This window comes from Phodopus roborovskii, unplaced genomic scaffold, assembly GCF_943737965.1.
Source record: "Phodopus roborovskii unplaced genomic scaffold, PHOROB, whole genome shotgun sequence".
Lineage (NCBI taxonomy): Eukaryota > Metazoa > Chordata > Mammalia > Rodentia > Cricetidae > Phodopus > Phodopus roborovskii.
The window spans coordinates 4857531-4881775 of record NW_026125554.1 but is presented as its reverse complement, the minus strand read 5'-3'; the positions used below and the strand labels follow the sequence as shown (position 1 = coordinate 4881775).

The 24245-nt window shown below is 52.6% G+C and overlaps 2 protein-coding genes across 5 annotated transcripts in view; both read left to right on the top strand.

Annotated features, from left to right (window-relative positions):
* Dpp9 (dipeptidyl peptidase 9) overlaps nt 1-13529 on the top strand; it is a 29652-nt gene extending 16123 nt beyond the window's left edge. For 3 of the 4 annotated variants that reach the window (XM_051177590.1, XM_051177588.1, XM_051177587.1), the window contains 12 exons: nt 1443-1543; nt 2281-2458; nt 2580-2742; nt 5533-5612; nt 6695-6847; nt 7113-7248; nt 8208-8353; nt 8424-8570; nt 9672-9824; nt 10382-10524; nt 11642-11753; nt 12474-13529. In XM_051177590.1, the coding sequence (XP_051033547.1) occupies nt 1443-1543; nt 2281-2458; nt 2580-2742; nt 5533-5612; nt 6695-6847; nt 7113-7248; nt 8208-8353; nt 8424-8570; nt 9672-9824; nt 10382-10524; nt 11642-11753; nt 12474-12566 (1605 nt within the window). In that variant the 3' untranslated portion in view covers nt 12567-13529. Of the gene's footprint in view, nt 1-1442; nt 1544-2280; nt 2459-2579; nt 2743-5532; nt 5613-6694; nt 6848-7112; nt 7249-8207; nt 8354-8423; nt 8571-9671; nt 9825-9958; nt 10078-10381; nt 10525-11641; nt 11754-12473 lie in introns of those variants that run through there. The other variant, XM_051177589.1, reaches the window with a different exon arrangement.
* Nucleotides 13530-15843: 2314 nt separating this feature from the next.
* Nucleotides 15844-23856, top strand: Mydgf (myeloid derived growth factor). Its single transcript, XM_051177586.1, has 6 exons — nt 15844-16032; nt 17412-17462; nt 21451-21512; nt 22073-22154; nt 22615-22687; nt 23442-23856. Exons 1-6 carry the CDS (start codon nt 15880-15882, stop codon nt 23519-23521), a joined length of 501 nt encoding a protein of 166 aa, XP_051033543.1. The 5' UTR covers nt 15844-15879; the 3' UTR covers nt 23522-23856.
* Nucleotides 23857-24245: the final 389 nt, after the last annotated feature.

Here is a 24245-nt window from a genome sequence, read left to right as displayed (position 1 = left end):
GCAGGGTTTGTGTAGCCTGGCCTTGGGATTTGGTCCTTACACTGACTATGTGTGTGAACATCAGAGGACAGCTTGTGGGGGGTCGGCTCTCTCCTTCCACCATGTGGGTTCTAGCGGTCGGTCAAACTCAGGTCATCAGGCTTGGTGACATGAGCCCTTCCTGCTGAGCCCCCAGCAAGCTTTTGACAAAACTTTCATAACATCCAGGGAAAGTATGATAGACTCTGCGTCTCTGTTATTTGCACTGCCTTTTTAAATGCATATTAGAACCTCACTCACCAAATCCCTTGTACAGTCTTTTCAGAACATTTCACCAGCATTGCCTGTGATGTGGTTCACCACTCCCCAGGCTGTGGTGTGTTGTTGTTTTGTTTTGTTTTTTAAGGCTTTTTTTTTTTTTTTTTTTTTAATTTGTATGAGTGCAGTTCCAAGAGAGTCCAGAAGAGGGTGTCAGGTCCCTGGGAGCTGGAGTTACAGGTGGCCATGAGCTGTTCTGTGGGTGCTGGGAACTAAAGGCTCAGCTGCTGCCTTATCCTCAGCCAGAACCAGGGCCTCTGCCACAAACAGGCTCCTGAGCCAGGCAAGAATGTGGCAGGAAGCACAATGTGCTGTTGTCTTTCCATCTTCCTGTCCATCATCTCACACACACACACACACACACACACACACACACACACACACACACACACACACCCCGCCCCTGTGGAAGGAGATGTCACCATTGGAGAGAGCCATAGGTTATGGCTTTGACAGCAGAGGTGCTTTGTTAGCAGCCATACAGGCTAAGGATCCCAGGGTGGGCGTTCCCTCTGACAGTTGGACAGGGTCTGTCCCAGCAGCTCAGGTGACCACATGTCCCAAGTATCTAGTGGACATCATGCTAAGTGTGTGTGTGTGTGTGTGTGTGTGTGTGTTTGTGTTTGTGTGTGTGTGTATGTGTCTGTCTTATTTCCTGTGACTCTCCCTTTAAGATATAACATGTTGGATTAGGGTCCCACTCAGTGTGACGTCCACCCCATCTATATACCTCAGGTGGCTGCCTGTATATGTCTGCCTGCCTTCCTTTCTTAAGATTTATTTATTTATTTATTTTGAGATGAAGTCTCTTTTTGTAGTTCTAGTTGTTCTGGAACTGGCTCTGTAGACCAGCCTGGTCTCAAACTCACAGAGATCCACCTGCCTTTGCCTTCCAAAAGTGCTAGGATTAAAGGCGTGTGCCACTATGCCCCCAGCTATTTTTGTTTTTAGAGTATGAGTATTTGCCTGTGTGTCTGTGCACTGTGTGCATGCAGTGCTCATGAAGGCCAGAAGAGGGCATCAGAGCTCCTGAAATTGGAATTCTAGCCCATTAGACACCATGTAGGTGCTGAGTGTCAAACCATCAGGACACTGGAGATCAGGAAGGCTGTGGCATTGTGAGTGACATGGCCCTGTTTCCCCAGATCGTGTCAAGCTGTGAGAAGGAACTGGTGCAGCCATTTAGCTCCCTCTTCCCCAAGGTGGAATACATCGCCCGGGCTGGCTGGACACGGGATGGCAGATAGTGAGTATCCTGGGGATGGGCGGTGCCCAGGGGCTTGCCAGGGTGGATCTTGGTGCCCTGCACCCATGCCTTTTCCCTTATGGTCTCTCCCAGCCTCAGTCAGCAAATCTATAATGCTGGGGACTTGGCCATCAGGTCAGTCTGACCAAAGTCCCAAGAGTAGGACAACCCCAGGTAGCCCACAGTAGAAACAACACCAGACTTCTGACAGGACTCAGGAATTCCTCCAAGTCCCTTGGGGTCCTGCTGGGATGACAGCTGGCAAAACTATTCAAAATTTAAAAAGTTTAAAAGATCGGAGACTGCGGAACAATCTATCATACACAAGGCCCCAGGTTTGTGCCCAGCACCAGAATAGAATATTGCCTGTTTCATTAATGTTGGTCATGATGGGACACACCTATACTATTCCAACTCCCTGATAGTGGAGGCAGGAGGATCAAGAGTTCAGGGCCATCCTCAGCTATACAAGACCCTAGGTTTAAAACAAACAAAAACAAACAAAAAAACAAACAAAAAAAATCCAGCTATCCAATTTGAGAATTCTGTCCCAGGCCTTAGTCACATGGATTGTGTGACTGGAGTCTCATCTGTACCAGTTAGACCTCCTCTACACCCTGAGTAGCTGTGGCTGACTCCAGGAAGGCTAGCCAGGGAATGGCCCTGTGTGGCCCTGTCTCTTGCTCTCCCCTGCTAGCCACTGAGCCCTCCTGCTGCCTCCTCTTTGATCCTTCCAGCGCCTGGGCCATGTTCCTGGACCGTCCCCAGCAACGTCTCCAGCTTGTCCTCCTGCCGCCAGCCCTCTTCATCCCATCCCCTGAGAATGAGGCCCAGCGGCAGGCTGCTGCCAGAGCCATCCCCAAGAATGTGCAGCCCTTTGTCATTTACGAAGAAGTTACCAATGTCTGGATCAATGTAAGCAGGAGCCCAGGGTGCCCGCTGTTCCCGTACCATGCATGGTCCCCAGAAGAACACTGGGCTGGACTCGGGTGTGGCCAGCCGCCGAATCCTCTGACTCAGTCATCTCTCCCTGCAGGTCCATGACATCTTTCACCCATTCCCGCAGGCCGAGGGCCAGCAGGACTTTTCCTTCCTCCGTGCCAATGAGTGTAAGACTGGTTTCTGCCACCTGTACAGGGTCACTGTGGATCTTAAAACCAGTGACTATGACTGGACAGAACCCCTCAGCCCCACAGAAGGTGAGCAGAGCATCCGTCACACAGGAGGCAGGGGTGGGAGGAAAGTGTGGCCATATCTTGCCCTACCCTGTCCTTGTGCCATTGGCAGCCATCAAGTAAGAGTTTGTTGATTGACTAGGTGGGCTTTCCTAAGCACCTGTGCAATGGGGTCCTCAGTGCCATCAGGGCATTAGAATTTGGCCCATGCATCACTGTCACTGCTATGTGCCACCTGCATTTTGTTTTATTTTCTCATTTTCCTGGTGTATGGCCATACCTGCCTGTTTCTAGTTTGCCTGTTGCCCATGTTTGTGTCCCAGTCTCAGTCACTTGTCTCAGAGCTTCATATCCTCTCTGTTCCTTGACTAGAGTGGCTCCAGGGGCCAACGATGCCACTGTCTGAGAAGGGACATGGTGTGTGTTGGTGCACTCCAGTGACCCCCAGACTCCCACAGCTGAGGCTGGAGGGACAAGGTCTGTCTGAGCAGTCAAGCAAAGTGTGTTCTCCTGAAAGACTGTAGTGGGGCAGGCGGTAATGCTAGAGTGATGATGAATGCTGTCTCTGGCCTTGGAGGACATAGAGAAGGAAGTAGGAAATGGTTGGTTCTAACATCAGTGTGGAGTGAATGGGTTTCTTTGGGGCTGAGGACAAGAGGTGAAGAGTGAATAGAATCAGGCCACAGTTGAAGCCAGACCTATCCCAGTGGTCTTTACCAGAGATGCTGTCCTTGGTGATGCTGTCTCCCAGTGGGATGGGCACACAATGCCAAGCATGACTTGGGGTCCATTTGGGCCAGAGATACTCAAGGGCCCATCAGGAGAGGAGAGAGGATCTTGCAATGTTTTAGAGCTAGTGACTTGAGGTACTGAGTTTGAATAGACTGTGCTTCTAGAAGAAACTCAAGGCTCCTGCAGTGATGGCAGGTGAACATCAGGGGCTGGGGGCATTTCTGGGCATTGTTGAGAGGGTGCCTTGGGCCATCAGAACTGAGGTTATAGCCTGTGGGACGGATCTGTGTCTTCTACCTCAGGGCGTTTGCACAGGCCGTAGCCTCAGCTCAGGCAGGGCCCAGGTCCAGCCAGCACAGGCTGCATTTGGGGAACAGCATCCCCAATTCTACCTGTTCCACGGCAGTAGCTCCCCCAGTATGACAGCTACACGTGTCCCCAGACATCACTGAAGCCTCCCTGAAGACGACTCATCTTCAGTGAGCACCAGAGTTCCGAGGTGGCACCCACAGCAGGCTGTGCAGCCATGGGCTCAAGTGACAGAGGTGATGAGACAGCATCTCTGAGGGCCAGGAGCCACAGGGAGTCCAGGCCTTATGTCTCAGCTGCTGTGGTACTGAGTGACTCAAAGCTCAGGTTGCTGTTGACTGTGGCTTCTGTCTGTGTCCCTCTGGCATTGACCTCAGTGTCACAGGATTGTCATCAACTCTGATCTGTACCCTGCTGGGGCACCACCCCTGCACTCAGGGATGCTTTGCCTAGAAACTTCCCTCAGGCTCATGGTCGTTCAGCCTAAGCACCGTGCCAGAGTGCCCAGCCCCACAGGCTTACTCAGGCCCCAGCATGCACCTCCTGGCGTGATGGGATGGCAGCTGAGTGAGCAGGCAAGACCTAAGGAAGCAGGAGGGACATTCAGGAGGGCTACCTTGGCCTGGGGCTGAGTTGATACAGTATCTACCTGATATACAGGAAGCCATGGGCTCTGTCCCCAGCACCACATGTGGTGGAAAGTCAGGTGGAGGCTTGAGTCAGGACTTCAAGGTCATCCTTGGCTACTTAATGAGCTTGAGGCGAGCCTGGGCTATATGAGACCCTATCTAAATGGGGTGGGAGGTGGGGGATGGAGAGGTCTCTCAGTGGATAGAGCACCAACTGCTCTTGCATAGGACCTGGATTCGGCTTCCAGCATCTAAATGGCTCAGAACTGTCTCTCTAGTTCTCCTGGTCCTGTGTCCTCTGCTTGCCTCCGCAGGCACCGCACACACACACACACACACACACACACACACACACACACACACACGGTACACAGGAAGTAAAAGATCCAAGGTCCACCTGAAGTAAAAGTTAAAACATGAAAAAGGGCTATGGAGGATAAGGAGGCTGGCTTGACAGGGCAGTGGGTGGCTTTGGAAGGACACACCAGGAGGTGGGATGTATCTAGGTGACATGTCTGTGATGACAGCAGATAAGTGGGTCACTGGGGCCCTCTGGTGCTGAGATGCAGATGCACAGCCTCAAAACTGAGGCTCAGACAGGGATGGTGGCCCTATGTATGGGCTGGGATTGTGAGGGCTAGCCTGGGCAATGTTAGATCTCCTGGTGACCTTAGACTAGGAAGATACAGCTAGTCATTCCCCTGAAGCTGTCCCAATCCATATATGATGTACTGTAGCAAAAGCCTTGTCTCTGCCTGGTGGGCCTCAGAAGCAGCCCCAGGCCTGGTACTCAGCAGGTCTCGGGGTAACAGAACTTGGTTCTGTCTGTTGATGGTGGTTTTGCTCTTGAGAGGGGGTGGGTCTCACTATGTAGCCCAGGCTGACCCAGAACTCAAAGAGATCTCCTGCCTCTGGAGTGCTGGGATTAAAGGTGTGTGCCACCATTCCTGGTTACCTAATGGAATCCTGGTTCTGGTGGCCCAGCATGACCTAGGAGGTCCATGGCCACTTAACACCTGCCATAAGTTAGTAAGGCTCCTTAGTCCAGGCTGGGCACGGGTGTGACTGTGCTTCCCCTGGTTGCAGAATTTCGGGGTCCTGTCTCCTTCCTGCCCCCCTCACCCTTCTGCTCTCCTTTCCACAGATGAGTTTAAGTGCCCAATCAAGGAGGAGGTTGCGCTGACCAGTGGCGAGTGGGAGGTCTTGTCAAGGCATGGCTCCAAGGTACTGTGCTGCCCCACCCTCCTGCGGCAGGCTCTGCCCCAGTGGGGGCTCCTAGGTACTGTTCTCCCCTGCCCCTGTGGCTGACTCTGCCCTCCCAGGGTCCCTAGGACACCAGTATTCTCAGCATGGAGGTCCGCCTCCATGGAGGACTGGCCCATCCAGTACTGACCTGGAGCCCTGAAGGCCCCTCTTTCTCCCCTGGACAGCAGGTCTGTGATTGTGTACTGAGGGCCAGCCAGCCTCCATCCCTAGTTATGGTGGCTGCACATGTCCAGACAAGTTGCCCAGGGTCCCCCCCAAGCAAAGAACCAGATTGATCTCTTTGTAATTTGCTATGTGGGTTTCTGATTTTTATTTTTATTTATATTTATTTGTTTGTTTATTTTAACTTTTCAGTGCTGGGTATTGCTCCAGAGCCCTCATGAGTGTTAGGCAAGTCCCCACTGAGCTTGATGCCAGGCACACATACTTGGAAACACTCTGAGTGCCCATCCTGTTGTGACCATGTGCCCACCTGTTTTGCCACAGACAGGACTTTTCCATGTAGCTTTGAACCTTTTACTCTGAAATTAAGAAAAACATGAGGCCAAAACATTGTCAGAATCTGAGTAGAGTATTGTTTGTGGGCCTATCATCCTAGCACTCAGGAGCCAAAGAGATGAAAACCTTCATATTTTTAGACTAGCCTGGACTACACAGTAAGCAACAGCCTCAAAATCAAACAAACAAACATCTCTTTTTATTTTTAGAAAAAAAGTCTCATGTAGCCCAAGCAGGCCTTGAACTCCTTATGTAGCTGAGGGTGACCTTGAACGCCTGATGCTCCCAAGACTTGGGTGACAGGCGTGTTCCACCATGCCCAGCTAATGTTGTGTGGATGGAGCCGGGACCTTGTGCATGCTGGGGAGCTTTTGACCCCACAAAGGCCTGTCCCTCATGCTCTGCCTTCAGTGTGTCGTGCTGCAGGGTTGCTGCTGGCTGGGGCACCAAGGGGGTCCTCCCATTGCAGTTCCTGTGGCTGGGGGCTAGGACAGGTAGTGTAGCCAGGCACAGTTGGTCACAGAAGCCCCCATTGCCTGCAGATCTGGGTCAACGAGCAGACGAAGTTGGTGTACTTCCAAGGTACAAAGGACACACCCCTGGAGCACCACCTCTACGTAGTCAGCTATGAGTCGGCGGGTGAGATCGTGCGGCTCACCACGCCTGGCTTCTCCCACAGCTGCTCCATGAGCCAGGTGGGCACGCCACGCCCCTGCCCACCCCAGCCTCCCAGGGCCAGTCCACGGCCCTTCGTGTCTGTGGACATTCTAGAAATCGGGTCGAATCTCTGTCCATCAAGGATGAGGCCTGGGTCCCCGGCATGGGACTGGCCCTCACTGGGCTGTTTCCTTGTCTGCAGAGGGTGGTCGTGATGACCCGTGGGTGGGTGAGGTTATACAGTGTCTCCGGGGAAGGCAGAAGGCTGCTCCTGTGCACTGAGTGCCACCCTGCCACCAACAGAACTTCGACATGTTTGTGAGTCACTACAGCAGCGTGAGCACGCCACCATGCGTGCATGTGTACAAGCTGAGTGGCCCTGATGATGACCCACTGCACAAGCAGCCACGCTTCTGGGCCAGCATGATGGAAGCAGCCAGTGAGTAGTGCAACCTCAGGGAGCTGGCCCCATCAGCCAGGGCAAGGGCAGACTTAAACAGCCTTGGCTCTCAGTGCAGGTGCAGAGACAGAATAGTTTGCTTTCACAGTAAGCAAGGTTCCCTGTGTCTCTGCCCTGTCTCCCCTGATTCTGATGTGACTATAGATGCAGGTACAGGTGTCTGGTAGCCATCCTGGGGCAACCTCTGTGACAATACCTCAGAAACCAGATGTTTGGAAGCTGTAGTTTTGGCAGAGAGCTCAGGGTAGGTCACCAGAGAGGCCTCAGGAAAACATAGTTCTGAGAAACTGCCTTGGACCTTGAGATCTGATGCACCCTCTCCCTGACTACCTTTGAGTTCCAGTTTCAGCACAGGAGACTTAGAGCGCTTGTCAAGCCACATTCCCGAGGCATGCCTTGGAAAGCCCTCCAGTAGTAGCTGGGGCTCAATGGCAGAGTGCTAGCAATCATGAAACCACAGTTCCATCCCCAGAAACCAAGTATGGTAGTGTACACTGTCATCCCAGCCCTCAGGAGGCAGAGGCAAGAGGACTATAAATCTGGGTCCAACCCAGCCTGGGCTACGTAAAGGGATGGTGTCTCAGGAAAGCAAAGCCTTGGTCCCACCGCAGCAGGTGACCAGTGTATCAGTGTACCAGTCCTTGGGAAACAGAGAGGAAACCCAAGGGCAGCCATGGTCAGGGGTGAGAGCATCATTCTGAGGTCAGCTTAGGCTTCCATCATACTCTTCCCACAGTGACTAGGCAGGTGGAGGAACGCTGAGGGGGTGGGCAAGCCATGCCAGGGGGATTGCATGTCCTCCATGGTGCCCCCCATGTAGCTCTCCCAAGATCATCTTCTAGGCAGAAGCAGAGGGGGCGGGCGAGGTCAAAGGCCTGGGCTGGCGGTGGTAGGCATGTCCCTGTTGGCCATTCTGCTCAGCACCTTTGTCATCACAGACTGCCCCCCGGACTATGTACCCCCTGAGATCTTCCACTTCCACACCCGTGCCGATGTGCAGCTATACGGCATGATCTACAAGCCACACACCCTGCAGCCTGGAAGGAAGCACCCCACTGTGCTCTTTGTCTATGGGGGCCCACAGGTGGGTGCACCCTGGCCCAGGCCCTGCCCCCTGCTACTCCCGCAGCTCTTACCACCCACCTCACCTGCAGGTGCAGCTGGTGAACAACTCTTTCAAGGGCATCAAGTACCTGCGGCTGAACACTCTGGCATCCCTGGGCTACGCTGTGGTAGTGATTGATGGTCGGGGCTCCTGTCAGCGTGGCCTGCGATTTGAGGGCGCCCTGAAAAACCAGATGGTGAGTCCTGATCCTGCACTGTGTCCCTTGGGAACAAGTGGGTCCCAGAAACACGGTCCCCTTCACTCCTCCCAGGCCTGAGCATACAGCTGGGGAGAGGATAGTGGCCCAGACATAGCCTGACACTGTTTAGCTGCCTCAGTCCACAGGAACTCAAGGGTGGGTCTGATGGGCATGGCAGAAGGGAACTGTTAAGGTGGTGTATACACTGGTGTTGAGGGTGGTGACTGTGACAATGGTGATGGTAACAGTGGTGGTAATAGTGGTGATGGTGGTGATGGTAGTGATGATGGGGATGATGGAGGTGATAATGATGGGGATGGTAGTGATGATGGAGGTGATGATGGAGGTGATGATGATGGGGATGGTGGTGATGATGGAGGTGATGATGATGGGGATGGAGGTGATGATGGAGGTGATGATGATGGGGATGGTAGTGATGATGGAGGTGATGATGATGGGGATGGAGGTGATGATGGAGGTGATGATGATGGGGATGGAGGTGATGATGATGGGGATGGAGGTGATGATGATGGGATGGTGGTGATGATGATGGGATGGTGGTGATGATGGAGGTGATGATGATGGGGATGGAGGTGATGATGATGGGGATGGTGGTGATGATGGAGGTGATGATGATGGGGATGGTGGTGATGATGGAGGTGATGATGATGGGGATGATGATGGGGATGGTAGTGATGATGGAGGTGATGATGATGGGGATGGAGGTGATGATGATGGGGATGGTGGTGATGATGGAGGTGATGATGATGGGGATGGTAGTGATGATGGAGGTGATGATGATGGGGATGGAGGTGATGATGATGGGGATGGTGGTGATGATGGAGGTGATGATGATGGGGATGGTGGTGATGATGGAGGTGATGGGGATGGTAGTGATGATTGGGGTGATGGTGGTAGTGGTGCCATCCCTGCCAACATAAAAGAGCAGCTTCAGCAGGGCCAGCCTGGGCAGACACTTCCAGAGTACTACTTTGAGCCTAAGAAGAGAGGCTTCTCCCTAGCAACAAGGTGATGGGATGTGGGATCCTGGTCACCACCCAGGGGAAGTCACAGAGCACTGGGTCTCCACATCCACAGGGCCAGGTAGAGATCGAGGACCAGGTGGAAGGCTTGCAGTATGTGGCTGAGAAGTATGGCTTCATTGACCTCAGCCGTGTTGCCATCCATGGCTGGTCCTATGGTGGCTTCCTCTCCCTCATGGGGCTCATCCACAAGCCACAAGTGTTCAAGGTGGGTCTCACTCCTGTCTAGCTGCTTGCAGCCTGATTCCCACCTGACCTTGACCCCTTGTCCCCACCCTGGAGCCCCAACCTGGAGCAAGCACCTTGGCAGGGGCCTTGCCACCTGGCTATCTTTCCCCGCAGCCACCCCACGAGGCCGAGTCCCCCTCCTCATTGCCCGCCACCACCGACCCCAGGATGGCATCCGCCAGCAGCTCTATGTGGGAGGCCAAGCCCGGGACCCCCGCCTCGGAGGGGCAGAGGTGGGGCATGCTGTGAGGAGCAGCAGGGGGGCGCAGGCCCCGGGACTGGCAGGGCACTGCGGGGCGGCGGCCATGAGGAGGCGGAGGAGGCAGGAAGGTGGGACGGGCCCTCCCTCTACACCCTGCGTGTCCTGGGGCAGCTCAAGGCCCACGGGCACACATCTGAGGGCCCCCTGCCAGCCACCACCCTCGTGCATGGGCTGCCTGGCCCTCTTCTGCGGCCTGAAATCCCAGCCAAAGCCAGGCCCCAGATCCAACACCTTTCTCCTCTCTCCCTGCCCGATCCATCCCCTGTGTCTTCCAGGTAGCCATTGCTGGTGCTCCCGTCACTGTATGGATGGCTTATGACACAGGGTACACAGAACGGTACATGGATGTCCCTGAAAACAACCAGCAAGGCTATGAGGCAGGGTCTGTGGCCCTACATGTGGAGAAGCTGCCCAATGAGTAAGCAACCCACTCACCATCCTCCCTGCATGTCTCCTGTTACCTCCTGCCAGCTGTCCTGCTAAGCTCAGGCATTCAGTGCCTCTTGAGGGTGTCAGACCCTGGCCTGGGGGTGCAGGATGGTGGGGATTAGGGCCACACAAGCTGTGGCACCCTGCCTTCCTGAAGTGCTTGTCCACACAATTCAAGTAGCCATGTGAGCTGGTGGACAGCCCTTCTGGACGCTTAATCCTCACGTTGCATGGGCATGGACACTGTCCACACACAGTCACGTGCCAGGTGACAGTGTTAGACAGGGACAGCTGATGGTCACAGTGCAGTGTGGCATGGGCATCTCCTTCTCTGGGAATCCCCACCATTGCCTGCACTCCCTGTAAAGCTCAGTGCACTAAGCTGTGGAGGTAGAGCAGGGGTTGTCAGGGCCCCAACATCACCTCTGCTGGTGCTGGGATGGCTTTTTCTGCAGGAAGGAATGTTCCAGAACTAGAGATCTAATGGGTATACAACATTATAAAGCCACAGACACCAAATGCTGCTCTGTCATTCACAGGAACTATTAGTTCTACAAATTAGTGCATACATTTAAAATAAAATATCAGGGCCTGGGACCCATGGTAGAGTGTGTGCCAGTATGTAGGAGGCCCTGGGCCCTGTGGCAGAGCGTGTGCCAGCATGTCGGAGGCCCTGGGCCCCAGCCCAGCACTATAGAACCTAGGCATGGCAGCACATTCCTGTCATCCCAACACTCAGTAGGTAGAAGCAGGAGGATCAAGAATTCAGTGTCATCCTTAGGTACATGGGTGGTTCAGGGCCAGCCTGTGCTACACAGCCTATCTCTGAAATCAATAAATCTGATAGAAAAGAGAAAACTCACCTTCTTGGTCACTCTGACCACTTTTGATATTCTGCTGGGCTACAGGTGGCTCGTGGCCAGTGCATAATGCAATGGCCGGTGGTGGTCATGGTGGGAATATGCATCCAAAACATTCCATCCTGCCCGGATGCCTGGGCGGGGCTACTTCAGACACCCATGCCCTCCACTCTGTCCTGCCGGCTGGGAAGAGACTTAGCCCATGGGAGCCACCTCTGCCCTCACTCCCTCCCCTGTCTCCTCCAGGCCTAACCGCCTGCTCATCCTCCATGGCTTCCTGGATGAGAACGTCCACTTTTTTCACACAAACTTCCTCGTGTCCCAGCTGATCCGGGCAGGGAAGCCTTATCAGCTCCAGGTGAGTGATTCTGGGGGCAAAGTCCCCATCTTCATCCTCCACTCCCACCACATTGGTGGTCTGAGCTCCTCCGGGTCCTGTGTTCGGTCATATCTTTATTGACCATCCTGTGTCAACAACCGCCACATCCCAGGTCCTCAGTGATTATACCAGAGACCCCTGCTTTGATGAATCCACCTGGCTGAAGGCATGGGGTATCCCTAAATGAATAGAGACCCACAGGAATTCCCTGAGGGAGGGGACATTTAAAGGTACAGAAGCAAGTGAGGTTGGAGGCAGAGGGAACCCCATACCTTGGATCAGCCAGTGAGAATGATGGGTGGGGCCCACTGCAGTTGTGAAGTGGGGGGCAGACCTGAGGGGGGGCTCTTCCTGGAGGATATCCTGTTGGACTGTGGAGGAGACTCAGGCCACACAGTACAGGAGGTGGAGCATCGCTCCCTCTCTGAAGGGGGGGCAGTGTGTTCAGACTTGTGGGGGGTGTGGTATGATTATAGAAGGTCAGGGGAGAGGAGAGGAGGGCTAGTGGGCTTTCATGGGTTCCCAGCATCACATGTGGGTGGCAGCTGTGGGTGTGGGGAAGAGACCCCCACCCTGGACCTGGTGACACAGTAACCCCTGTCACCGGTGCCTCTGCCCAGTGTGGTGAGCTGTGTGCTCCAGCCCCTGTGCAGAATAGGGTCCCAGGTGGGTCTGCCTGCAGCCCTGCTTCTTCCACAGATCTACCCTAATGAGAGACACAGCATTCGCTGCCCCGAGTCTGGGGAGCACTACGAGGTGACCTTGCTGCACTTCCTGCAGGAGCATCTGTGACCTCCGACCTCTGCCCTGATGCTGTTGCTGCTTTTCTTGCGTTTTTGTAACCTTTTAGTTTTTGAAGCTTTCAATTTGTTTGCTTGCTGCTGCTTGGGGTCCAGGACAGAGGCAGTGGAGGCCCCCATGCTGCCTTCCTTGGGCTGGTTAGGAGGAGGCCACCACCAGGCCCACAGCTCTCACAGGGGCTGCCACAGTCCCAAACTTGCAGCACCATCCCAACACAGAAGCATGTGCCGCCCGCTGCCTGCCCCTGCAGAGTCGTGTGTGTTTGGGGAACATTTTTAATAATTATTTAAAAGACAGGAAGCGGTACCGAAATATGAAATTGGTGGTACGGCACTGGGCAGCTGGGGATTCCACGCCCTCCTGACGCCCAGACTATGGAGCTGCCAAGCCTGTATTCATGGCGCCCTGTGCGCTACCTGTCCTTGCCCAACTCCTCCTCACTCACCGCCTGGGGCTGCCAGGGTCGGGAGTAGGACCTGTCCTGACCTCAGGGTTGTAGCCCTTTCCCACCCCCTCCCACCAGAGTTCGGGCATAAAGAAGTAAAAACAACGATAACAACAACAACAACAACAAAAAAAAAAAAAAAAAACCAAACAACCCAGAACCACCTCTACATATTATGGAAAGAAAATATTTTTGTCAATTCTTATTCTTTTATAATTATGTGGTATGTAGACTCATTAAACGATTCCAGATGGAAATGGTGCTGTGTGAGGCCTGAGGGACTGAGGGGCTGCAGGGTGCCCTATAGGACCTGCGGGGGAGGTTGCTGGGCTGGGAGGAGGTTACGGGGTCACTGAGGTGCATAGGATACCCTGTATAGCCTCCATCCCAGCCCTCAGGAGGTGGAGGCCACAGGGTCAGGAGTTGAAGGTCATCCTTGGATGTTTGAAACCCTGTCTGAAAAACATTTTAATTGTTGAAATTATTCTTTAAAGGTGTATTATTTTTAATTGTTTATGGATGTGTTTGTGTCAGTGGATATTCACACATGAGTGTGGATGTCTACAGAAGCCAGAGGAGTTGGGTTTGCATTGAGCTGGATATGAGCCCACTATGAGGGTGTGTGGCATTACATTTGAGTCCTGGGAGAGCAATGCCTGCTCTTAACTGCTGAGCCATCTGTCCAGGCTTCAAAGTATTGCAATAATTAAAGGCACATGGTGGCTATCCTAGCAAATCTTCGTGAGTTTAAGGCCAGCCTGGTCTATGCAGTGAGTTCCAGGATAGTCTGGTCTACAGAGTTCCAGGACAGTCAGCACCATACAGAGATACCCTGTCTTGAAAAACCAATGATAATATAAATGTAACAAAGGAAAGTTATTAAAGATGAAATGCTTCCCTCTAAGACCTATAATGGAGACAGCAGTGGTGAGGTGACAATCTCATGTAGGTCAGCTGGTAGTCTCTGCTGGCTCTGTCCCCACCCTGGAAGCACACACATGGCCTGTATGCCTAGTGAGACAGTCCCCACCCCATTCCCTTTGATTTGAAAGCGGCTGGTGAGATGGCTCAGCAGATTAAGGCATTTGCTGCCAAGCCTGAGTTTGATCTCCAAAATTCGCATGGTGGGTGAGAGAACTGACCCTTTGAGCTGCCCTCTGACCTTCACACACTGAATAAATAAATTTAAAGGGACAACTAGTAGTGAACAAAAAGGACGGGATGGGAAGGCACCGAGAGAGCAGATGGGTGACCATGGTGGTGGGTGGTGCAGGCTGCGGTGAGCGCCAGCAGCCATCAGTGCAGTCTGAGGAGAAGACCAGTCCTTGTGACTAGAGGATCACTTGGCACTGGAGGTTCTTTCGTTAAGCCACTTATTTATTTTCTGTTGTGTATGGCTGCTTGTCCCAGCTCACATGTATTCCGGACAACTTGCAGGAGTTGGTCTATCACCATCTCGTTCCCAGGGCTGGAACACCAGTCAGCAGTCTTGGCAGGAGGCCCTTCCCCTACACTCACTCATCCATCTTGCCATTGGGAAGCTGGGAATAGCCAGGCGTTGGTGGCGCACGCCTTTCATCCCAGCACTTGGAAGGCAGAGGCAGGCAGACCTCACTGAGTTCAAGGCCGGCCTGGTCTATCTACAAGAGCTAGTTCCAGGACAGGCTCCAAAGTAATACAGAGAAACACTGTCTCGAAAAACAAAACAACAAAAGCTGGGAACATTGGTCAGCACAGGGCTGGCCAGGCATGCTTAAGGTCCCATGTTCTGGCCCCAGAACAGCTAAGGAACATCTGTGACACATAAGGTGAGAGTTCACTGTCCCCTGCATTGGGGCATCCTTTTCCTTCAGCACTGGACACTGTCAAGTCTGGGTCTCTCTGTCCAGAAGGGAATAGGAACAGGCAAATGTGTCTGTCCTGTTAAGACCTGCAGGGTCCTGTAAGTGAACAGCCACTTCAGGCCATAGGACCTGCAGTTCACTCATAGACCATAGAACTGGTCTTTGTCTCAGAGGCTAGGGGGATTACCTAGTATCCCCTGGTTCCATCCCCACCACCAGTGAAACCTGTCATCCCAGCACTGGGGAGGTGGATGCAGGAGAATTAGGAGTTACAGTTGGAGGCCAGCCTGGGATAAAATGAATCATCTGATATTTATTACATATTATCACAATGTGTGTATGGTGTTTTGCCAGCATGTATGTCCATCTGTGCACCACATGCAGGCTTGGTACCCCTGCAGAGGCCAAAAGGGGGCATCAGATCCTCTGGAACAGGAGTTAAGAGAGGTGAGCTGTCATGTGGGTGCTGGGACTCGAACCTGGTGCTCTCTGTGCAAGAGCAGCCAGTGCTCTTAATTGCTGAGCCATCTCTCCGGACCCCACAATAAAATATTTTTAATGAAATTTAAAATATAAATTACAGTAAATTACAAGTCAAAAGAATCAGCATTTAAGCTATATTAAAGATAATTTAACAAAATAAAAGTCAACCCCCATGCTGCCCAAAGGATGGAGGCCCGGAGTCTATTTAAGTGAGATATAAATGTAAAAATACCGGAACACATTTTTCACCCTAACTACAATGATGTCAGGCGTTTTGATTTTGGAAAATCAGGACTTGACCCGCAAAAAGGCAACTCTGACCCCCGCAGCACGAATTCTCCCCATTCATCCGGGAGCGCCAATCAGAGGCGCTGTAACACGTCACGTGCCAAGTCGTGCCCCGCCACGACGTGGCCGCCAGAGCTGCGGCCTGCACGTAACTGTTTCGCGCTTACGTGTTCCGCGCAGGCTGCTCCACGTGTCCCTCGCTGCGCCCCGTCCGCGAGCGCCTGCGCATTGGTCCGGAACCAAGATGGCGGCGCCCAGCGGAGCCTACTGGACCGCGCTGCTCTTGGTGGCAGCGGCGCTGACGTTGGCGGCCGCTGTGTCCGAGCCCACCACCGTGCCGTTTGACGTGAGACCAGGAGGCGTCGTACATTCCTTCTCCCAGGACGTTGGGCCCGGGGTAAGTGGTGAGCTTCAGGAGCATCGACGACTAAGGACTGCCGGTAATGGGCGGAGCCAGACTCGGGGTCGGGTCGGCCTGGAGACCCGTCAGAATGGCAAGGGCGGGGCTACCTGAAGACCATCAGGTCAGAGGAGTTGTAGCTCCCTCATCTGCCACCTGTCAATCGCTTCCTACCTGCAAGAGACTCTCCCCTTGTCCATCGCATTCTAGAAAAGGGAATACTGGCTGATGAGAGCAGTGGGTCTCAGGAGACTGCGCTATGCAGGTCCCGCGAGGGTTGCTCATGAGTTCGAACCAGAGAGGAAGCACCTCAGACCTTACATGAATCCAGCCACTCTCCTCTCATGGCCTCCCCAACTTAACTGTGACAGCTGTGTCCCTGGTAACCATTTCCTGAAAACATTCTTATAGCCCAGGGCTTCTTGGCAGCAAAAGTTTGTGCACGTCAGGGACTCCTAGGTACTAAACCCAAAGTCAGTATCCTGAAGGGGTGGCTGCTGAAGGTCATGTGACCTTCCCGGAGATTGCAAAGTTCTGTGCTCCTGGGAGGAAAGGAGTCAGAGGGCGTCGTAGAGCCTTTCTTTTCCTTTTATATGATACTGGGATGGAACCTAGAGTCTCACACAGGCCCGTGTTCTACTCGAGCTCCAGCCACTCACTGGGAGATTCTAGGCAGGGGCTCCACCTCTGACCACACCCCCCAAGCCCTCACTGGGGATTCCTAGGCGGAAGCTCTATTGTTAATGTCAATCTCTGTACTGTTACATTCAGGACAGCGTCTTGGTAAAGTCACCAAGGCTAGTCTTGATCTTGCAGTTCTCCTGCCTCTGCTTCCTTAGTTGCTGTTAAACCTGAGATAAAAACATTTCCACAACTGTCTGATTAAAGCAAGCTGTATTTAAAACTGCACAAGGGACTGACTGGCCAGAAGACTGCCTCCCTTAAGTAGGTATTTCAGGGAGCAGCCCCACACAGGCTTTTGAGGTCCTTTTTATGGGAAAGGCTTAGTGTTGATAGAAAACAACTATTAAGGCAATTGGGGAGACTCGGGGATCAAGGTATACCAGTGCAAAAACACATCATGTGTAATGGGAGTTGTCCCAAGTGTTCAGGAATTTGGCAAAGGCAAAGGGGTGGGTATACATCATGGGGTCACAAGTTTAGCATAGGTTGAAAAGCATGGTTTCCAGGATACATTCAACTTAGGAAACAGAAACTTAGCGCTTGTAAGGCATGGAGGCTTAGACCAGTGCACGGCAGCCTGGTTCTGGTATTTGAGAGGACAGGTGTACAGCGCCACACCCAGGATGCTGGGGTCTTGATTCTGGACATTGTAACATTGGTTCTTCAGCCTTCTTCTGTTTTGTCTTTCCCAGGGCAAGTTTGCATGCACATTTACATATGCTTCCCAAGGAGGGACCAATGAGGTAAGTCACTCAGGGGGAAGTAGCCAGGCTCTTAGTTGCCTTTCTCACTTGTGGATGTGTTCAACACAAAGAAGGTGCAGACTCAGAGTGTTTTCTTTCTTTTTGGTTTTTGGAAGAGATCTTCTTCTTTTTCTTCTCCTTTTTGGAAGAGATTTACTTCTCTTCTTCAGATTGTTTTCTTTCTTTTTGATTTTTGGAAGAGATTTACTTCTTATTTACTTCTTCTTATTATTATTATTATTAATTATTGTTGTTTTCAAGACAAGGGTTTCTCTGTAGCTTTCGAACCTGTCCTGGCACTCTCTCTGTTAGGCCAGACTGGACTCGAACTCACAGAGATCCGCCTGCCTCTGCCTCCTGCGTGCTGGGATTAAAGGCATGCAATCACCACCACCTGGCTTCTTACTATATTTTTAATGTGTATGGATATTTTGCTTGCATGGTATCTTAAGTACCACATATGTGCTTGGTGCCATGAAAACAGTGTCTGGGCCTTGAGGTCCAGACAGTTGTACACTGCTATGTGTGTGTTGGAAGAGCAGCCAGTGCTCTTAGCCTCAGAGCCACCTCTCTATCATAGACCAGAATGACCCAGCCTTGCTGTGTTTTCTGGGATGACCTCAGACTTTGGTCAATCCCCTTGCCTTCATCTCTCCGGTGCTTGGATGATACCCTTGAGCCCCCATGCCTGTTGAGATTCTCTTTACTCCACTCTACAAGCATCTTGACAGGGAAGGGAGTGGTTTGTCAATCTGCCATTCATGGTGCCCCTCACTCAGGATGTGGCTGTTGATAGGAGTGCTCGGTATATCCCTTTCGTGTGCTGCATGAAGGAACGGTCAGGGCATCCACATTGCATCTGCTCACTAGGCTGGACTCCTCTCCCTATCTCTGTGGGTGAGTCCAGCTACCACAGCAGGAGGGTGGAGGCTGGTGCCATTTGTGCCTTGGGCTTAAGGTGGGGTGGGGGAAATGGTGGAAGCCTGTGGTGCTCATGGCTGGACTGGAGCTACCCACCTACCCAGCAAGAACAGCAGGTAGCTCAGCTTCACAGCTGGAGACACTAGATTTCAATCACATGAGCCTGAAAGGACCCCAAGCTGCCTTGGCTTTTGCCTCATAGAGCCAGCAACCCACAGTACCAATCCCTGACTATTGATCCATGTGTGATCAGTGAGCCCCTGTGGTTCTTATTTGTCAGTCTGTTCGTGCAATTTTGACAGGATCTTATCCTGTAGCCCTTGTTGTACCTGCCTCAGCATCCTGAGTGCTCACATAACAGTGTCACTACCATGGCAGTGGGACCTTTGTTATCTCAAGATAGACTGTGCCTTAGGAGGCTTGCCTGAGCAAGCTGCCTAGAATAGTCCTCAGAGCAGCCTGTGAGCCAGAAAGGGGCTGAACCCCTGGCAAGACCATCTACCTGCAGTAGAATGCAAAATGGTACAACAGCATAGGGAGAATTAAGGCCAATTGTCATGCAGTTAGATGTCTACCCACCATGGGAGCCACCTATCCTACACCCAGGCCCATTCATTCAGGGGAAATACTGGCGTCTTTGAAACCTTGCACATGAGTGTTCTGAGCAATGCTTTCCATGGGACCAGTAAGTGGAAGTAACTCAATGTCCATGGATGGATGGGTATGTACAACACAGCACCTTGATGGGCAGGAAGACATGTACCTGTGAACAGTGTTGCTTATGGTCTGCAGAGTGATAGCAGCCCTGCTTGTGGCACGGGATGGGTGAGTTTGATTGTGTACATAACAAGCAAAGGTAAAAGAAGAATTGGAGAGAGGGTGCAGAAAGCAGAACATCTTCAACCAGGTGCTCCCAGCACCCACAGAAATCAGCACACAGTTCCCTCAGAGGCTAGAAGTGGTTGTCTGATCCAAGAACCTGTCATGGACAATTGTGAACTGCTGTGTGGGTGCTAAAAATTGAACCCAAGTCCTCTGCAAGAGCAGCCAGTGTTCTAAACACTGAGCTTTCTCGGCAGACCTTTAGTCAGTAAGAAACCAGCTGTGAACACAAGATGGCAGTCAGCTGGAAACCCAGCTAGCAAGCTCCCAAGACAAGCGTCCAGCTTCTCTTCCCCACTGTAGGCAAGGGTTTTAAAATACATATTTTTTTAACCATGTGTATATAGTTGGGTGTGTGGGTATATACATATGGCTGTGTTGCCCACTGTGATTTCCTGGAGCTGGAGTTACTAATGGTTGTGGGCCTCCGTGTGGGTGCTGGGAACTGAACCTAGGTGTCAGGATTTCTATTGGCTTACACCCCCACATTGCTACTCATCACTTAAGGAAGTCAGGACAGGAACTCAAACAGGACAGGAACTTGGAGGCAGGAGCTGTTGGAGAGGCCATGGACGGTGCTGCTTACTGCTTGCTTCCCATGGCTCTCTAAGCCTGCTTTCTGGCTCTCAGCCAGAATCACCAGTCCAGGGATGGCCACATCCACAATGAGCTGGGCCCTCCCCATCAGTCACTAACTGAGAAAATGCCTTTGAGGCTGGCCTGCAACTACATCGTATGGAGGCATTTTCTCATTAGAGGTTCCCTCCTCTCTAGTCACTCCAGCTTGTGTCAGGTTGACATAAAACTTGCCAGGACAGCAAGCCCTCACGAAAGTGTTTGTTGCTGACTACTCAATAGGCTGCAATCAGCTCTGGGGAGTGGTCATGCTCGGCTCTTCTGCTGTAGCCATTGCTGCCACTTACAGGTTGAGGCCAGCCCTCCCCCAAGACCTTGGAGACAAACACATCCCACTACAGAGCCAGCTTTTCAGTGAGCTCAAGGAACATGAAATAGCAACAATTTCAGTTACAAGGAGCATGGCCCTGAGGGACCTCAAGAACACTGCTCAATGAGAGACCCTGACACAGAAGCCACACAGCGTGCGACTCCTTTGCAGCAAGTGTCCAGGACAGGGGAACCCAGAGACAGGAAGTGTCTTTTCTGGGGCTGGGAAGGAATTCAGGGAAGGTTCTGCATGGGGCTTCCTTTTTCACTGATGGGTGTCTGGATGCATGATTGTGATGACTGCACTGTGGCTCATGTTTTAATGTGAATGGTCCAGGGAAAGGAAAATTTCCACTTTGTCAGCAGTTTTAGGGGTTGGCTATGCCTGAGATTAAATGGATATAATAGCAGGCAGGGTAGCATTTTGCTCCCAGAGGCAGGAGGATCAGGAGTTCAAGGTCATCATCAGCTTTACAGAGAATTCAAGAACAGCCTGGGCTATGGGAGACCCTTCTTGTTAGGGAAAAGCAAGGCATGGACCCTCTGAGCAGCATTTCTCAGATGGACTGTTCTCTGGGTGCAGAGGCCTTGGAGTAGCCTGGAAGTTCAGGATTAGCATGTCTGTGAAGTAACATGAACTGTCCAGAACCAGCAACCTGGCCTAGCTTTCCAGCAGAATGCACCCACGTAGTCACAGGGTACGCTTGTAATTGATGTAAACAAGGCATGTTACATCTCCACCTCCCCTGTGAAGCCATGAAGAACAGTAATGGGAGGCCCAGATGAGGGCCTGTGGTTGGGACTGAATGCTGGTAATAAAGGCATGTACCACTATGCCCATATTGCTTTTGTTTTTGTGGGGTTTTTTTTTGGGGGGGGGTAGGGTCTTTGTAGCCCAGACTGGCTTCTTGTGTATGTGAGACTAACTCCTGATTGTCCTGAGTGCTGGGGTGACAGACATGCGTCACTGTGCCTTGTTTCTGGGGTTGGAGCCAGGGGCCCATGCTAACCACTGACCCAGAGTCCCTAACCTTTGGTTTTTAGACAGGGTCTCACTGTTGCCTAGCTAGGAGCCATTCTCACGCTGTTGTCCCTTACGGGAAGAAAATGACATAGGCTGTGTCTTGATCTACTGGAGGACAGTGTCTATGACTCTAGCCTGGGAAGGTCTGTGTATGGCGGGCCTTGCAGAGAGGCTGACCACCTGTCGTCGCTCACCAAGCCTGTCCTCTCTCCCCAGCAATGGCAGATGAGTCTGGGGACGAGCGAAGACAGTCAGCACTTCACTTGTACCATCTGGAGGTGAGCTGCAGCCACTGAGGATGCACCAGGCTGGGGGAGGGGGAGCTGTCCCCTGCAGCCACTGCACAGTGGCCCTGCGACCCCAAGGAAGCTGCCAGTATGTGTGTTAACACCAGAGCACCAGGCAGGGAGGGAGAGGAGGGGAAGATAGTAGAGAGGAGGGCAGGGGGATGGGGAGTTAGGTCACAGGGCAGGAAGTCACCAAAGTGCTTTTTGGCAAATTTTTAAAATTGAAAGAGTCCTGCCTTCTGTTGGCTGCGGTTTCTCATGTTCACCAGCTCTGAGGAGGCAGAGGCAAGGGGACCAGGAGCTCAAGGCTAGCTTTGGCCAGCCTGGGCTACCAGACACCCTGTCTCAAAAAACAGTTTTGAAACAAAAAAGAAGGCAAACTCCAGAAGGTAGCCCTATGCCCAGGGGCTGTCACACCACCCCCTTACCCTCATCCTTGGCGCCCAGAGTTCCTTTCCATCTCCGGCTTCACCTTCCTGGAGTCGCACGTCACTAGGCTCTTTCCTGGCCCTCGACGGGGTTCTTCCAGTGCTGACTCTGTCTCCCCACAGGCCCCAGGGGAAGTCCTACCTCTACTTCACACAGTTCAAGGCTGAGGTGCGGGGTGCTGAGATCGAGTACGCCATGGCCTATGTGAGTACCAGTCTCTGGGATCCGAGGATGGGAGGGAGCTGCAGGGCCCCAGATACCATTCACTGCAAGGAATTCAGCCACCCTGCTGACCCCCAGGACTCCCACCCAAGTTGTAGACCTCAGCAGGAGGCCCATGATGGGGGCACCTTGTCCATCCTTCTACATAAACCTGCTTTACCCCAGGAGGCCAGAAAAATGGGGAGGTACACCCTGTGGAATAATGGAAGGAGCCAGGCAGCCTTGGTCCACTCCTGTCCCTCAAGTGTGTTATGGGGAGGCAAGGTGACATTGAGGCTGTCTGTCACCTGTGAGCTGACCCCTGCCTGGGATCTACACTGGAAACACCACACCTACCCTAGCAAGCATGCCTGGCTTTAGACCACAGTGCTCAGGAGACCAAAGGAGAGGGGACTTCTCTCTTAATGGTGTGTGTCTACTAAAGTGTCCTGTTCTCTTTTAGTCCAAAGCTGCGTTTGAGAGAGAGAGTGATGTCCCCCTTAAAAAAGAAGAATTTGAAGTGACCAAGACAGCAGGTAGGTGAAGGTGGGACCCAGCAGATGGAAGACACCAGCATCTTCGAAAAAGCCATTTGCAGAGAGGTGGCCAAGGGCCTCATGACTGTCCACTGCAGATAGAGAGGTGGCCGAGGGCCTCATGACTGTCCGCTGCAGATCAGAAACTGTCTCGAGAATGGGCAATGGGCTAAAGACAAGCTACTTGCAGGATGGACCCTGCAGTTGTTCCTGGTAGTTTAGCTTGCAGCATCCTAGATAGTCACCTATACTGGTCCACTTCCTGTTGCTGTGACAACACATCCCCGGTAGGCTGCTCTATAAAGCAGAGAAGACCATTCAGAGCACAAATGGAGAGGATCAAGGGTCCCAACATAGTTTGCTAGACTCTGTGAGGATCTGCTGAGGGAGACACTTGTAGAGCCCAGGGAAATGAGTCCACACTCCTCCAAAGAATCTATTCCAGGTGTCACTGGGGAATTGGGGGGGGGGGGTGGCTCCTTGACTACATCCCCAGCCCCTCACTGGAGGATTCTAGGTGGAGCTCCACCTTGACCACGCCCTCAGTCCTCTGCAATGTCCCAGTCTCTCTTAAGTTTCCCTGACTAGCCTGGGTCTTTCAGTATCCAGGGTAGCTGCAGTAACAAGCCTGTGACCATACCTGGCTCTGCAGTTTTCCACTTCATCCACCACACCTGCCCCCTGCCAGCACTGTCCCTGTCTCAGCATCTTTTGTGGCATCATGTCAGGGCCCAACTGTGCTTTTGTCTTGCAGTGTCTCACAGGCCTGGGGCCTTCAAGTCTGAGCTCTCCAAGCTGGTGATAGTAGCCAAGGCGGCACGCTCAGAGCTGTGACTCTCACCTATCGTGGGTTGTCCCATCCTCCTCAGGCACACTTGCCCCAACTACTTGCCTGGGACACGGGTTCCCACAGGAGCTGGTGTTACCCTGTTTACAGCTCGCACTGAGACACTCTGCTGAACTCCGAGTCCTGTCACCCATGTCACCAGGGAAAGTGCAGGACATGCTGGGTGGGACTGAGAGGCTTCCTGTCTCTCCTGAAGTCAGGTATGGTTTCCCCTCTGAGCCACAGATGAGCATCCTCATCCCTGGGACTGTTTACCCCACCCAAGGCACCTCCATTCACAAGCAGGGGAAAGGACAGAACAAATAAATAAATAACCACCCCAGCTGGCACTCTGTGGGGTCAGGGCTCGGACTCGGATTCCACCGCCTTTCATGGTAGCAGCAGCAGGCACAGGCAGGTGGCCTCTTCCAAGAGTGACTGTAACACAGTTGCCAAGCACAGTGGGTCCTAAGGTGGCCGATGACTTTACACCCATGGGGACTAGTCACTCTCCTGTGCTGCCATTTTGTCTTGGATCCATACTGTCCCCTGGCACAAGGACCCCAGGGTGAGGCCACTGTCCCCACAGATTCCAGCTTCAGGTGGGTTTTTGAAGTTCGATGGAAGCAAGATGTCTCTAGATTGATTTTATGCTTATATTTGTGAGTGTCTGTGAGTCTGTGTCATTTGTGTGCTCATGGAGCCAGAAGAGGGCATCAGATCCCCTGGTGC